The 15,219-nt window shown below is 44.6% G+C and overlaps 1 protein-coding gene across 1 annotated transcript in view; it reads left to right on the forward strand.

Moving 5' to 3' along the window:
* The first annotated feature begins 394 nt into the window (after positions 1-394).
* BCR (BCR activator of RhoGEF and GTPase) overlaps positions 395-15,219 on the forward strand; it is a 103,483-nt gene continuing 88,658 nt past the window's right edge. Inside the window, exon 1 of the mRNA XM_075718115.1 lies at positions 395-1,910. Coding sequence (XP_075574230.1) covers positions 395-1,910 — 1,516 coding nt within the window. The remainder of the gene's footprint in view (positions 1,911-15,219) is intronic.

Raw genomic sequence — 15,219 nt, forward strand, 5'->3', positions numbered from 1 at the left:
CGGCAGCGGCAGGAGGTGGGTGGGTGGGGGGCGATATTTACCTTCCCTCCCCCGCCCCGAGCCTGCTCCTTTGTCCACCCACTTTGAGGTGCTCTGGGATCGCCGGGGTGGGAGCATTGTTGTTCGCTCGCTGAAGATCAGTCATGCCGGGGAGAGAGTAGCGAGTGTCCGGGAGGCTGGGGCCGGCAGAAGCTGCAGGAGACGGGGAGGAGGGACTGCTCCGAGGATTGCCGTTTATCCCAGTTTCCCTGCATGGACCGTGAAAGAGACGCATTGAGTTGACCCTGCCGGAGCTGTTTCTGCTTCTACATGTGAGATCCGGTTGGTTTATTCTCTCCACCTCTCTCTCTCTCCAGCCTCCTTCCCGTATTCTCCACTTACTCCTGTATGCAAAATGGTGGACCCTGTGGGGTTTGTGGAGGCATGGAAAGCACAATTTGCAGACTCTGAGCCTCCTAAAATGGAGCTGAAATCTGTGGGAGACATTGAACAGGAGCTGGAGATGTGCAAAGCATCTATCCGGAGACTGGAGATGGAGGTCAACAAGGAAAGGTTCCGCATGATTTACCTGCAGACTCTTCTGGCAAAAGAGAAAAAAAGCTATGATAGACAGAGATGGGGTTTTAAACGTGTTTCTCAGTTGCCTGAAGGGGGTGCAGAGCAGCAGATCCAAGACCTGCATCATCACCAGTCTGCTGACCAAGACGAATATGAAAAAAGCAAGTCACATCACGGGGAGGAAAAGTTCAAACCCAGGATACCCTCTCTGCGGAAGCTGTCTACCCAGAGCGATGGGTCAGACCTGTCACCTTTGGACAGCCCCCATCATGGAGAGGGAGAGCAGGACAGGTGTAAGTACTATGGTGAAGAGAAACTGAAGAGAGTTGTAGAAGATACGGAGAATCGCTGCGATACGGATGGCTCTCCTTCAAAACACAGATCGGCTTCCACTCGCAGGCTAGGGGGATCTGCTGAGAAGGAGGGATCATTTGAACCTATTTCTAAGGAGAGAGGGAACAGCACCAGTGTGGCAGCCCTAAGGTCCAATTTTGAGAGGATTAAAAAGGTTAATTCACATTCTTCTGGAGATAACAAGGACGTTGTTGAAAAGCCCTTTTATGTGAACATGGAGTATCATCATGAGAAGGGTCTAGTAAAGGTCAATGATAAAGATGTTTCCGATAAAATAAGCTCCCTTGGTAGCCAAGCCATGCAAATGGAACGCAAAAAGTCTTTGCACTCCCTCCCTTCTAACATGGTACCCAGCTTCAGTGAGTTCCAGCGGCCTGCTTACAGGGGAAGGTCCTCGGAGAGCAGCTTTGGCTATGATGGAGAATATGAGGATGCTGAACTGAACCCCAGGTTTCTCAAAGATAACTTGATAAATGCCAATGGCAGCAACCGCTCACCTTGGCAGCCAATGGACTTTCAACCCTATCAGAGTATCTATGTTGGTGGAATGATGGGGGAAGGAGAAGGGAAGGGACCTATTCTGCGGAATCAGGGCACAACTGACCAGGAAAAGCATCTCACTTGGCCTAGGAGATCTTATTCGCCCAGAAGTTTTGAAGATATTGGAGGAGGATATACTCCTGATTGTAGTTCTAATGAGAACCTTACCTCCAGCGAGGAGGACTTCTCTTCAGGGCAGTCCAGCCATGTCTCCCCCAGCCCCACCACTTACCGCATGTATCGGGAAAAAAGCCGTTCTCCCTCCCAGAACTCTCAGCAGTCCTTTGATAGTAGCAGTCCACCAACCCCCCAGTCGCAAAAACGGCACAGGCAGCAGCAAGTCATTGTGTCTGAGGCTACTATTGTGGGTGTACGAAAAACAGGACAGATCTGGCCAAGTGATGGAGATTTGCCTTCTGGGAGATGTCACCAGGACAGCTGCTTCCATGGGGATACAGGTGCGTACCAGCTTTTTGTTTAGTCTTTTAAATGTGTGGAGCAGGAAATAGCATCATGGAAATGAATGGGAGAGGTTTTCTAGGTGACCCTGTGTGAATTGCTCTAAGGGGGCAACTGCTTAATGTGAGGTCTGTGGTTTTTTTGTAGTTGTCCTGTTTTAGGAAGGTCCTGCAGAGGTATACATCAGACTGTGTTTTAGGAATACAGATCTGATTCCTAGAAGGGTTGATTCAGGCTTCTCTTGAGAGGATCAACGGAGTCCCATGTTAATCAGTTCTTAAAGTTTCAGTGTGAACACTGAGGTAAAAAGAGGCCAGAACTGTTCAGTATTCACCACCAGATCATTCCCCCCCTCGTACTCTTGCACTGAGGAGTAGTTAAACTCTACCTCAGAGGTGGTAGTGTGCCAACATGCTACAACCTGAGGGTTTTGCTGGAGCTTTACCAATAATGATGCTGCTGCTCCCATAATCTTGTTTTTTCCTGTCTGTATTAATTGGAGTGCCCATTTCTCGTTCTGTCTCGTGTCATCCTTCAATTAGAGCTGATTGGAGGTGATGATTGTGCAACCCTGTTCTTGAAGCTTTCTGCTATCACTAAGTGAAGGAAGAACTTAGAATATCAGAAAGCCCTTAGGGAGAGCTGTTAATTTAATTTCAGCAGAGTCAAAATTTTTGTTTGGGGAAGAATGGGCAATGTTTGAACCCGTTCTTATGTAAGCCATTCAGGCATGCAGGTGTGTCTGTCAAATCACAGTGGATTTATAGTTGGTGGAAGAGGCAAGCAGTGAACTGTGGTGATTCAGATAGATTTATTGAATGTATGTGGACATCTGAGTCTATTCAAGAAGGCAAGGCACATAATGTAAATAGTATCTTGTGCTAACACCAGTAGTCTTCTATGCAGTGAATGAAAACCAATCAAATCCAGGAATGAAAAAAAACCCAACACCTCAGTATGATTGTTTTGATAGACTTATATCATTGTAAATCTGTGAGTTATCTTGTGGGTTTTCTTTGTCTCTTTGAATCTCTCATTTTAATAAGGGGTTAACATGGTATTTGTCAATGTGACTGAATTCCTGAAGTAGTGGGTGAATTGAGAGGCCTATCAGAGATGTTGTCACTTTCTCAGGTTGTGTGAATTAGGTGTATTAGTTCCCAGAAGAATAACTTTGCTGGAAGGAGGTGCCTGGTTTTACTTTCCCTGCTGATTGTTTCTTGCCAGCAATACTTTTGGGAGCAACAATGGAGGGAGAACTCTTCCCTGCCTGCCCCCCCTCGCCATCCTTATATCCCGTTGTTGTATTATTGGAAGGCTGTACGGTTCTAACGGATGTTCACTGTATGTGAAACCTCAGCACCCTGTCCTCACAGTGACTTCTTTATCAGGCTGTATATACGTACTTGTTTGTTATCTGGGACTACTGCATTCTTGTTTGGTTTTATGCATATGTTTGTTATCTTATGGGTAGTACTTGCAGTGTAGGGGAGAGGCTGGACCTTGTGCGGGTTTAAACTGAGCTGCAGCCATCTGTCTCTGCTCCTGTTTACTGATGCTCTTTAGATGACTGGGAAGACTCCTGGCAGTTGCAATTTTTGCAGAAGGAAACAAAGGGGCAAAAATAACAAAGATTGATAAAGCTTGAGAATAAATTCAGCTTTCAGAAAGGCTATAGATAATTTTTATTTTAAATAATGTAGCTGGGATGCAGTGATTAAAAAAAAAAAATGGGCTGCTGAAAAGTCAGAACAGTTACAATTCCTGGTTGTGCTGGAAAGCTTTGTGTCTTGTTACTAAGGATGACCACACAATTGCAGGCAAGGACAGAATGTAACTGATCCACCTTCTGCTTTCCTCAGCATAGGGGGTAACATGGCAAGCTTAGCAGGAACCTTCACCAGATGGCTAATCATTACTGTCTTGCACATTAGCTGGTGGCAACTTTTTACTTAACCAAAAAGGCTTATGCCCTCAGGAGGACTGTGTTTCTGATTAATTCCTACTGAGCATCATTTTATATAAATTTTCTTTCTTTCCTAATTAGGAAGAATTTTGATCTGAAACCAATTGGCAGAACCTCTTTTTCATAAAACAAACAAAAGGCATGAGAGATCACTGCGTGATTAGCTGGCTGGCTACCATTCCCAACTATCATGCTCTGATGCCGACTGTTCTCTATCACCACGTGATATGGAAGCAGTTCACAGATCCAGCCAGCTTTTCCTGCACCTGTGGTTCAGTCACTGGTTCTGCCAGGCTTCCCTGAACTTTTGCTTGAACAGAGAGTGCAAGTTTGAATCACAGCAGGTTCTGGCCAGCCTTAATGTTAATTAGCATCAAGTGGGATTTCTTCAATAGTATTTGGCTTCTTTGTGCATTCAGATTTTTGTATGCTTGCCGGCTTTGCTTTTCATGACGCTGGTCATAATAATGCTGAATGTGGTGTGGACAGGTGCGATGTGAACTTTCTGTCTGGATCTGCCGTCCCAGCGCATCTTGAGCTTGGCCAGTGGGCACATGCTGTTTTGTCCAAATTCTTTCTTCAGTTCACAGTCAAGTGACAATTTCCTGCTTTCCTATTACCAAAAAGGACTAGAAGGAGGTCACCTAATTCTCAAGTGAATGGGATCCAAGCCAAAATTTGAATCTGAGTTCTTGGAGATGGGTTATCAAAAACCTTAAATCAGACCAAAGTAGTAAGTAGGCTTTCAGTTTTTTTCCAAGGAGCAGAATCGGAGCTTCAGGGTTGAGGGATTTCATGATATCTGTACTTTCTATTAAATGTACTTAATGGAGCCTGGGCAAAGATATTTATATTAGGATGAATTATGTATCACTAATTTCCTATAGTGGGAATAGAAAAAAATCACGTCTGAACTCTGCGTTAAGCTTGAATATTTTTACTATGATTGTGGAGGAAGAACAAGCTTTTTTAAAAAATCTGTCTACTGTTAAACATTAGTTGCAGAGACAGACACAAGAGAAGCCACCCGTTGTGCATTTCTGCTTATAATCAAGGGGAGAGTTGCATAGTGCCATTATGCAGTAACAGGGCCTCATGATGGCCTCAGTTGGGTCAGCTTTTTAACTAGTATCAGTTTGTTAATTGAGGAGCACACTGGAGTTGTTGCTTGGCCTTATAGCTTGCTTCATAAAATCAGTCCATGCTCTCTCATAGCTCTGTGTGTGAAATTATTTTATCTATCTGCATAACAACAAGGGAACTCTATCTGGAGTTCACATAGATAATGTTTACCTGTAAAGCTGCTTCCTTAAAGGTGCTCCAGTAGTGACTTCTGTTCACTTGACAGGACTTAATAGTGCTCTCCAGAGAGTTCTGCCAGGCTCTCTTTATGACAGAAAGCTACCAACAGCCATAGTGTTCAATATAAGGTCAGTTTGGGGATATGTGTAGTTTAATTCCATTGGGAGTAAAATTTTACTTATTTTAGCCTCTACTAAGTGTGGGAGTGCTGAATGTCACTTTCTGAAGAGCATGGAGCGTTCTCTATATTTTTGGTGAGTTTGAAGTAGACAGAGGAAAGAGTGCTGGAATTTATCTGTGCATGTGAACTGCAAGACTCAAAATTCCTGTTATCTCAGTTGAGCAGAATGCCATTTTAAAGCGCATACTTACTTGGAGCTGTATCTTCTTCAGGTTTTGTGTGCCTTAAATGCCTGACTGGATAGGCAAGCATCTGAATTTCCTGCTTTTAAGGTAATCCATTACACTATTTAATTCTAAAGCCCCAAGAAAGCATGCAGGGTGTCGTCGTGGAAGGACATTGTTCTGTACCAGTTTCTGCAAGGGTCTGTTCCTGAGTTACTTGCATGTTCCGAGATCTTGGACAAGCTTCTTAATTCTGTACTTCTTCCACCCACTATTGTATTCTGTGGATTTTACAAGATGTAGTTTGAGAAGTGATTTGCAATGTTTTAGTAGTGCAAAGACAACTCGTGAGGGAAGATGCCAGTACTGTTGCTGCTGCTTAGAAACACAACTTTCCTTTGAGCAACTGAGGCAGGCTTCAGTCCACTGTGTAGTGATTCTTCCTTCTGAGGACCTGAAATGTAGGAACTTTCATAATGTGCAGCTTGCTTGTTAATTTTAAGGGCTGCTGGCCACAGGTCCTGCTGTCAGTCTGCGACTTAGATTGGGTCAGGAATGAGGTTTAAATTTTCTCTGACACTTGTTTAAAAAGTAATAACAAATGAACTAAACATGTTTTAATCCTTTTGCTGTGATGATCAGTGCTGTTTAAATGCTCCCCCCGCCTTGCTTTCCAGTGATTTAGTGGCTTTGGAGATTATCAAGCTGTTTGTGCTACCACTCCCCTCTTCTTAGTCTGGGGGAGTGAAGAGCTCCCTCCTCTGCAGATTTCTCTTTCTACTAAACTCAGCTAGAGGGAATCTTCTGCCTTATGTCCCCAATGACTATAGTGGGCTCTGCAGTCCTGTTTGTTTGTTTGTTTTGTTCCTTTTTCCACAAACAGTTGCTAACCTTTACCTCAGGCCTACCATAAGTAATGGCATGCAGATAGATTTTAATTTTGCTTTTCTTAGGTTCACCTTAGATCATGGAGTTTCTCCCACCCCAATGTTCAGGTGGTTCTGCAATCACAAAGTACCTGCCTTTGAAATGAGAGTAAACCAACTTAGATAGTAGTTGCCCAATACTGGGAGGCCCTGGAGAGTGCTGATGTCACTTGATCTGTCTGTGTGAAGTTCATTTTCGTGGTCCACAACAGAGATGCTGAAGTGGCACTGGCTTTCCTATGGAGTAAGTAGATGGAGAGCTATGAATTCTGCAAGTAATGGGTTAGGTAGAAAGCTGCTTGTCATCCCTGCATAATTACCAACAGTTTAAAAGTGGTCTGTCTGGCAGTAGAGATGAGCCCACTTTGTGCAGCTGCCATCGCTGCATGAGGGCCTACCTGTGGCTGGGCAGGTGAAATATAATACCAGGGCACGCTTAAAGTTTGGGAGTGTTGTAGGAACTCAAGGCTAGGACCAAGCTGCAGCAGAGCCATATGGATATCCACGCAGCATCCATGCTGTGATGACCACAGACTAGAATGCTGTTCTGCATGCCAAAACAGCTGGACCTAGGTGATTTCAGCATGGTGATTTCACAGAGCCAGGGGCTAGAGCCCTAAAGCATTGCAGTGGCTGCCACACAAGAAGATGATAATGCCTGTCATTTAAGCAGGAAATGTGTAGGCAAGTGGAGCCACAGTTTTAAGTCTGTGGCTTGGTGAGCTGCTCCTATGGTCCTTGCTGAATGTGTTCAAAGTACTGAAAAAGCACTGGTTTAGGGCCAAAGCAGTTGAACCGGCAGATGTGTATGAACTGTGCATCCATTCTGCTTCACAGTTGTCAGCTTCCGTCCAAATGGTTTCGGAGGAAAAACACAGAGAGGCTGGTGTTTTGTACAAAATTTTGTTCCTGCCCTGAGAAGTGGCAGGGAGAGTTGGGAGCATCCATGGGCTTACTGCCTGCCTCAGTGTGCTACCTCCTGTGAGATGGAGGCTTCTTTTTAGGTGGCTGAAGGAAAAAGAAGATAAAGAAGGAGTAGAAAAAACTGTTGTCTTGGTACTTTTTTGCACCGCCTTAATTTTCTGGATTAGAAAGCTTTTCAGCTGTTTTTCCCTTGCGGAACCAAAGGTGAGCAAGGGGATGAGTATGGTAGAATTGGTTAGGGTTTGGAACCTAATGATGAAGGGACTGGGCTGGTGGAGTGAAACTAATTGCTGTGTGGAGGAATAGGCAAACGTGGGGAGAAGATAGGTGTGTCTTTAAATTGGTATAAGCACTGACTATGGCTTATGAAGTGATTTACTTGTGTGTGTAGGCGATGGACTTTAAAGCAGTAAAATACATTGGGGAATGAGGTGCTTTGGTCTCCTCTCTTTTCTTATCTTTAGCAAAGCAGTTGCACAAGTGTGTGGTTTTAACCTTGAAGATTTTCTCTGTTTAGTGTGAGTATGCTTGACCCTATGTACAGACTTCCAGAGGTGCAAAACTGGAACATTTTACTTCTGATTCTTGCAGTTATGCTCTCTGACTCTAACGTTGAGACAAAGAAAGCTAGGAGTCTACTAATTTATGGAATTAATTGCTGTACCACCTTTCTGAAGTGCTTCCACTCATCTAATAGCTCTGGTTTGGATATTTGGATAAAATGATAAGTACTGTGTTCTGTCACGTCTTCATTGACAGCTTGCTTTTCACTGCCACCAGAAAGTTTCACTGACATGTGAGCAAAGGTAGTAGAATGAGTTGGGTGGAATTGCAAGTAGGCATCCTGAGTGACAGACTTGGGAGGGGGGAAAAATAAGGTTTAATTAGAAAATTTGCTAAACCTTCAATTGTGGGTTAGGAAATGCTTATTTGAATACTGGGCAGCACACCGTAGCTAATGATACTGACTCTTAAAAGAAGTGTTGGGGGAGGGAAGGGTGATTCGTAATCTAAGTTTGGCTTTGCAGGCTATCTGAAAGATGGGCCAGCAAAGGAGACAGAAGCCCGTGAAGGTTTGGGCCCCAGTAATAGCCTCGAAACAGGTCTCTGTCTTCCAGTTCTAGCCCGTTTCGCAGTTCTCTCTCTAATGCCCTCCCTCTCTCCCCAGCCCCTTAGGGATAAACAGTTATTGTGCAGAGGCAAGAGGGACCTGTATTTCAGCTTCAAGGAATTTTAGAGGTCAGTCCATAAAGGTTAATGAGGTGAGACTTGGCAAGCTGTTTGAGGAGAATTGCTCCATTTCAATTACGATAGGGAAGCATATTGCTGTTCATGAAAATCAGACTGTTGATTGGAGGCACAGCTTATCTGGAGCTTGCTTTCCCCCAGAGAAACCAAGACTAGCAGGAGTTTTTTGACTGTCTCCTCTTTGATTTGTTCTGCCCAGTCAGATAAGCATGGAAAGAACAATAAGGACCTGATCCTGTTCTTTCCCTGTTGAAATATTATTGACTTTGGTAGTCTCTTGCTGGCACATGTAGGAAAAGAAATGGTGTTGTGGTACAGGTGGAATGGCAACTTTGCTGTGCAGATAGAGGGGTAGACTGCAAGTGACAACAGAAATGCTGGCATGGATTAGTTTGGGTGAACTGCATATGAACGAAGTACTTCCAAAACAACAGTTTGAGTATCTTAAGTTACAAAGCAGGTTTTGGCCAGCTCACTGATAAAAAAAGTGGATTGCTTTCCTGATTATATCTTTAAATTACATGTGATGTGAAAATAACCATAAATTGTAAGTACATCCTTGAATGTCGGTGTGGCTTACTGCTGAGGCAGTTTTACAAATCTGTAACTTCTCTGAACTTGTTTTGAGTTGTACTGTATGTGTTTTAAACAGTAAAACTGTCCCACATAGGATCAGCATGGTGTATTTCTGTCACAAAGTCTGGTTGCAGTTTACAAATCTTCCTGTTACTAAAATAACAAAAGCATGTCTCCCTTTTGTCTTCTTCCCAGCTGCCAAAATGGTGTATCTCAGACCCTTTCTTAACCAGGTTACGGCTGATGTAGTAATCAGATTATTGCAAATGTAATCGGAATGTCTGTTTCAGAGAAAGCTCTGCCCAAACATGGCAGCTGGAGCTGAGTTAGTTGCTCATGGCTACATGAATACACGAGGAGTATGTGTGTGAGAATCCACAATGATTGCCCTGTAGGAAGAGTGAATTAGTAAAGTTCAGTCTGTTGGTTTATACTACTGAATTGTGGTAGTTGATATTGCAGGCCCTTTGCTGAGTTGTTATCTTCTGCTACTCTGTTGTTTGCAGTCATTTCATCAATCCTTGTTGCGTCTGGGTTTGGAATTTTTTTCTTTTGTGGAGGGAGGAATTCTTTTCTAGGGGGAATAAATCCACCATGACCTTCCTTCTTTTAAAAACAATATATTAAAAAACCCCTATCCTCTTTTGGAGCTTCTGCACAGGTTAGGTCTCACTCTGAAGTATCCAGAAGCCCTAAATTACTGGCAGATTGGTCTGTGACAACAGGATAGTAACAACTGTAGCAGGCTGGATCACACGGTATTACCTGAAATCTAAGCAGCAAGGTTTTGCAGTAGTTACTTAATAGTGAGCTACTCGCGTGTTTGGACTGGGCAGCTCCTCTGTGTCTGACCTGTCTTTGTGTGGAGAAGTGCACTCTACAGCCTTGGCTTACTCTGTCTGTTTACTTCTTCTTAAGGACTTTAGAATATTTTACGCTCAACACTGAAATGCAGCTACTTCTCTGATGGGATATGTGCCAGCTATTATGTTATCAGAGATTATATACTCCCTTGGCTGCAAAGCTAGGGAAGGAGTGCCCATTTTGAACCCACAATGTAGGTGAGGCTGGAGCAGGCTCTAGTTGTTAGCACAGTTTAAAAAAACCCAAAAAACAAATGTACAAAAAGCCACAAAAACCCAACAAAGCCCTCAGTTACCTACACACAGTCACATCTCTGTGTCCTTTTAAAATGGGCCAGCAGCTTCCTAGAATAATCTGTTCTGAAGAAAAATACCTCACCCCCTGGAGCATCAGGCTTCAAACGTGTCTGAGCTGCTAAAAAGTAAATGTGATTGGTCTGTTGTCACTAGGGAGGTGTAACATACAAACACAGAGAACTCTATCTGCTGCAGTCTACAATTACATAGCACAGTATGATTTTGCCCAGGAAGATAGTAATGGCCTGTCAGCCTGGCTGGGCTCAGGGTTTCCCAAAAGAGATTAGATTATGGTGCTTAGTATGAGCCAAAGCACAGAAAAGCATGTTTCTGTGACTGTTAGCATCCAGCTGCCTCAGTTCATAGCAATCTTCATTTTTGCTTCATGCTAACCTAGCTCTGTTCCTGCATTTTTTTTTTATAATGGTCAGCACTGACATTACCACATGATGTTTCAGAAAATAATATGCTGAGAAAGTGAGTTGATCGCTGTTCAAAGACTTCTGTGTGTTTCCCCTGTCCTTGCCCTTCACCTGTTCTGCAGACTGTCCCCTTTGAATCCTTCTAGGTTGAATGTTTGAGTGTGGGAGTTCCCCTCCCTTCCATGGGTGTCTTGTGTACTTTTTGCTTTACAACATTCTCCTGAGGTGGTCATTGGACTTCTCAGTCTGATAGGGATGAAATCACTGTCATCACTCTAAGAAAACATAGTAATGCCTCAATCTGGCAATGTTCTATCATTGTCTTTGAGGAAATTGTGGTATTTGGATAAATATATTTGTCTTTGCTAATTGTACTAATTACTTACCTGAATTTGTGGGTTAGGCAGCAGAGGACATCCTGTTGTAAACTTCTATTGCAGTTCTCCTGTCTAAGGCTAATTGTGGTGGATAACAAGCCCAGTGCTTAGCTGTGATTAAAGGTGCCTTGAGTAGGTGGTGGGCAGCCTGCACCACGTCAGTGACTGCAGTAAAGAGCAGCGTATCTTACAGTCTGTCCCTTGTTCTACTTTCCTTGTCTTTCTTTAATAAAAAGCTGATGAGTGAAATCTGAATTACAAAGAGGAAGAAAATCTGACAAGCTGTAGTCTTGTTGAAAATATATTCTTCAGCCTTGGACATACACCACTTCTCTAGTCTAATATTGATCATCCGTAGCTCCTGATATGGGGTAGATGGATATCAGGAAGAGAATGCTTTAGCCAAGTCCAGAGTATTGTCTCAAAGGTGCTCATGGCTTCCTAACTTGCTGGAACAAGTATTTCCCGGCTCGCATAAGCATGCTCCTCAAAGGCCTTCAAGAGCTGCTTCTAACTGTGACAGAAAACTAGTATATTTAACACAAGCAGGGCTAACAATCACCTGAATAATTGTTTGAGTGAACCTTTTGTTCAGCCTTTTCTCTGCTAGCTTCCTTCCCAAGGAACTTACCCATAGGAATGAAGTACACGGCAAATCATGTAACTAGTTTGCGTGCTCCATGGTCTGCCGTTGCCCTTTTTCCTAGGAGACCTGTGATTGTAGTGAGACCAAAAGGCGGATGTTGCTAACGGAACTCCATGATGAGCATGTATCTGATCAGCTGGAGGGGTCTGCTGTGGGAGAAAGGGGACTATGTGTTTAGTCCTCAAATATCTTCAGAAGAGCCAGCGTGTGCTGCGGCAAGGTTTTGGGAGCGGGGGGGGCTACAGGGCTGGCTTCTGTGAGAAGCTGCTAGAAGCTTCCCCTATGTCCGATAGAGCCAATGCCAGGCGGCTCCGAGACGGACCCGCTGCTGGCCAAGGCCGAGCCCATCAGCGGCAGTGGTAGCGCCTCTGTGATAGCAGATTTAAGAAGGGGGGAAAAAAACCCCAACCAGACACAAACTGCAGCTGGGGTGAGAATATGCGAGAGAAACAACTCTGCAGACACAAAGGTCAGTGAAGAAGGAGGGGGAGGAGGTGCTGCAGGCGCTGGAGCAGACATTCCCCTGCAGCCCCTGGTGCAGACCCTGGTGAGGCAGCTGTGCCCCTGCAGCCCGGGGAGGACCCCACACTGGAGCAGGTGGATTTGCCCGAAGGAGGCTGTGACCCTGTGGGAAGCCCACACTGGAGCAGGTTCCTGTCAGGACCTGTGGACCCGTGGAGAGAGAGGAGCCCACGCTGGAGCAGGTTTGCTGGCAGGGCTTGTGACCCCGTGGGGGACCCACGCTGGAGCAGTCTGCTCCTGAAGGACTGCACCCCGTGGCAGGGACCCACGCTGGAGCAGTTCAGGAAGAACTGTAGCCTGTGGGAAGGACCCACGTTGGAGAAGTTCATGGAGGACTGTCTCCCGTGGGAGGGACCCCACGCTGGAGCAGGGGAAGAGTGTGAGGAGTCCTCCCCTTGAGGAGGAAGGAGCAGCAGAGCCAACATGTGATGAGCTGACTGCGACCTCCATTCCCGGTTCCCCTGTGCCACTTGGCGGGAGCAGGTAGAGAAAATCAGGAGTGCAGTTGAGCCCGGGAAGAAGGGAGGGGTGGGTGTTTTAAGATTTAGTTTTTATTTCTCATTATCCTAGTCTGATTTGACTGGTAATTAATTAAACTGATTTTCATCCTACTCTGATTTGAGTGGTAATAAATTAAACTGATTTTCCCCAAGTGGAGTCTATTTTGCCCATGATGGTAATTGGTGAGTGATCTCTCCCTGTCCCTGTCTCGACCCACGAGCCTTTCGTTATATTTTCTCTCCCCTGTCCAGTTGAGAAGGGGAGTGATAGAGCGGCTTTGGTGGGCACCTGGCATCCAGCCAGGGTCAACCCACCACAGCTCCCCTCAACAGGGAGCCTGGGAACCACTCGCTGTCTTACACTTAAACGCAACAGGTCAGTTTTTTTCAGCACAAGGCCTTTGGCAGACCTGACTGATGCTCCCCATGCTCTTTTCTGATGATAGGGATCAAGAAAATTCCCTGTTTCTCCTTTGGTATTTCAGATGGAGTATTGAGCTACAGGCCTGGCTTTGCCTTCTTGAATTGATCTGTACTGAATGACAGTAATGAAAGAGTGATTGCAATTTTGAGATTGTTTACATGGTCTGAGGCTCTTGTCATTCAGATGAGGGCTGGGTTCTGCTTCATATGAGTGCAGAAGTGCTCATATCTTATGAATTTAGATCAGGGCATATTGAAGAAAATTATTTTCCACTTTTCTGTATTCCTAAGAGATGTTTGAACACATAGCCCAGAGAATGCAGACCTGTCACTGCAGCCATTTAGTGTTTGGAGAGGCACTTCCTCAATTTGATTTGCTGAATTTCTTGAAGGTCCTCCTAAGCCTTTCCCTTTACAGCTGTTGAGAAACCACACTGCTTTGTATAGAAATATATACATAGGATTTATACATCCTTTTGACCCTTTCTAATCCAAATTAATTTGCAACTTTTGTATGCACTGAGTGAAATAACTTTATATTAGTAATCTGATGGTCAAAGTAAATTAAAGGTTTGGAGCTACTGGAGTACTGGTTACCATGAAACTCTATCAGAAACTTCAGGTTGATGCTGATCCCTCTCTACTTCAGTATTAGGGAAGAGAAGATGATCTTGCATTAGGGAAGAGAAGATGATCTTGCTTCTCCTCCAGTAGTAGCACTTGTCCGTCTTGCCAGGGGTAGGAGTGGGCAGCACCCTGGAATAGAGCTGTAGCATCTGTAAGTCTTGGGAGGAGCCAGTATTAAGGTGAGGGGACACATATCCCAGGAGGATGTAGGAGACAGAAGGTCCTGTTGCAGCCTCCACCTCAGTGAGGCATACATCTCAGCAGAGTTTTTGTAGACAGTTGATAGCATCACAATGTTTCTTTTAGTACCCCCCCACTATTAGCCTGAGAGCTCCGTGACAATGTCTGCAATTTGATGTTGATTTTATCTTTACACTCCTCTTTGCGTTCAATGTCTCTTGCCACTGAAGAAGTCTGCACTGCACTGAAAAGTTCCACCAGGGAGGTGAATGGGTGAGATAATGCTGACCCCAGCAGAGGAGAAAATCTAGCACTGCCTGAGCTAAATAAAGAACTAGGTGCCCATACCTGCGCTGTGGAGGGCAGGCACGTATCGGTGCACCAAACTCGGCTTCGAAGGGAGCCCCTTGAGTACACCCCGGGGAGTGGGGCACTGAAGGACACCTCCAGTAAAATCCACCTGGTGAGGTGGTAAGAATATGAATTCTTACCATGCAGTCACAGAGCTGAAGTCAGCTTGCTGTTACCAGAGTTTTCCCGTATCGCTGAAAGGGTCAGCGTTCCCATCAGGAAAAAATATTATCCTCATGGAAAAAAAGGTAGAGTTTGGAATAACTAGCAAGGAAGGAATGAGGGAGCTTAATGACTTTTGAGATTTTTTGTTTGCTTTGTTTGGTGGTTTGTTTTTGTGGGGGTTGTTTTTGTTTGGTTGTTTGTTGTTTTTTTTTTTTCCCTTGGAATATTGGTTTTGTTTTATTTAACAGTTGGACACACCAATGGCTGCTCCTGAGAGCTGTAACAGTGTCTCAGGAAAGACTTGATCCAGGACTTGCTGATGTCAGGGGATTTCTAAGGACTGTTCTGCTGTAACTGAAGCTCCACAGCCCTGGCTGTATGTTTCTATATAACTACCTGAACCAGAATTTCCCACGTATCTTAGTTTTGAAGTGTGGTCTTGATCTCTGACTTCAAAAGAGCTGACAGGGTTTTCACAGGCCTAGGTTATAAATGTTTTAAAACTTACATGCGTGCAGCTTATGCTGTCCAGTTGCAGTAGCAATACTGCAGATGTGCTTGAGAATTGTCTGTGAGCTGTACTGGGCAGACAGTGAAAAATGTAATTCTGTTTTGAAGTTTCTCTTACCTTTTGGAGAACTGTGTTAG

Source organism: Pelecanus crispus, chromosome 11 (assembly GCF_030463565.1).
Source record: "Pelecanus crispus isolate bPelCri1 chromosome 11, bPelCri1.pri, whole genome shotgun sequence".
NCBI lineage: Eukaryota > Metazoa > Chordata > Aves > Pelecaniformes > Pelecanidae > Pelecanus > Pelecanus crispus.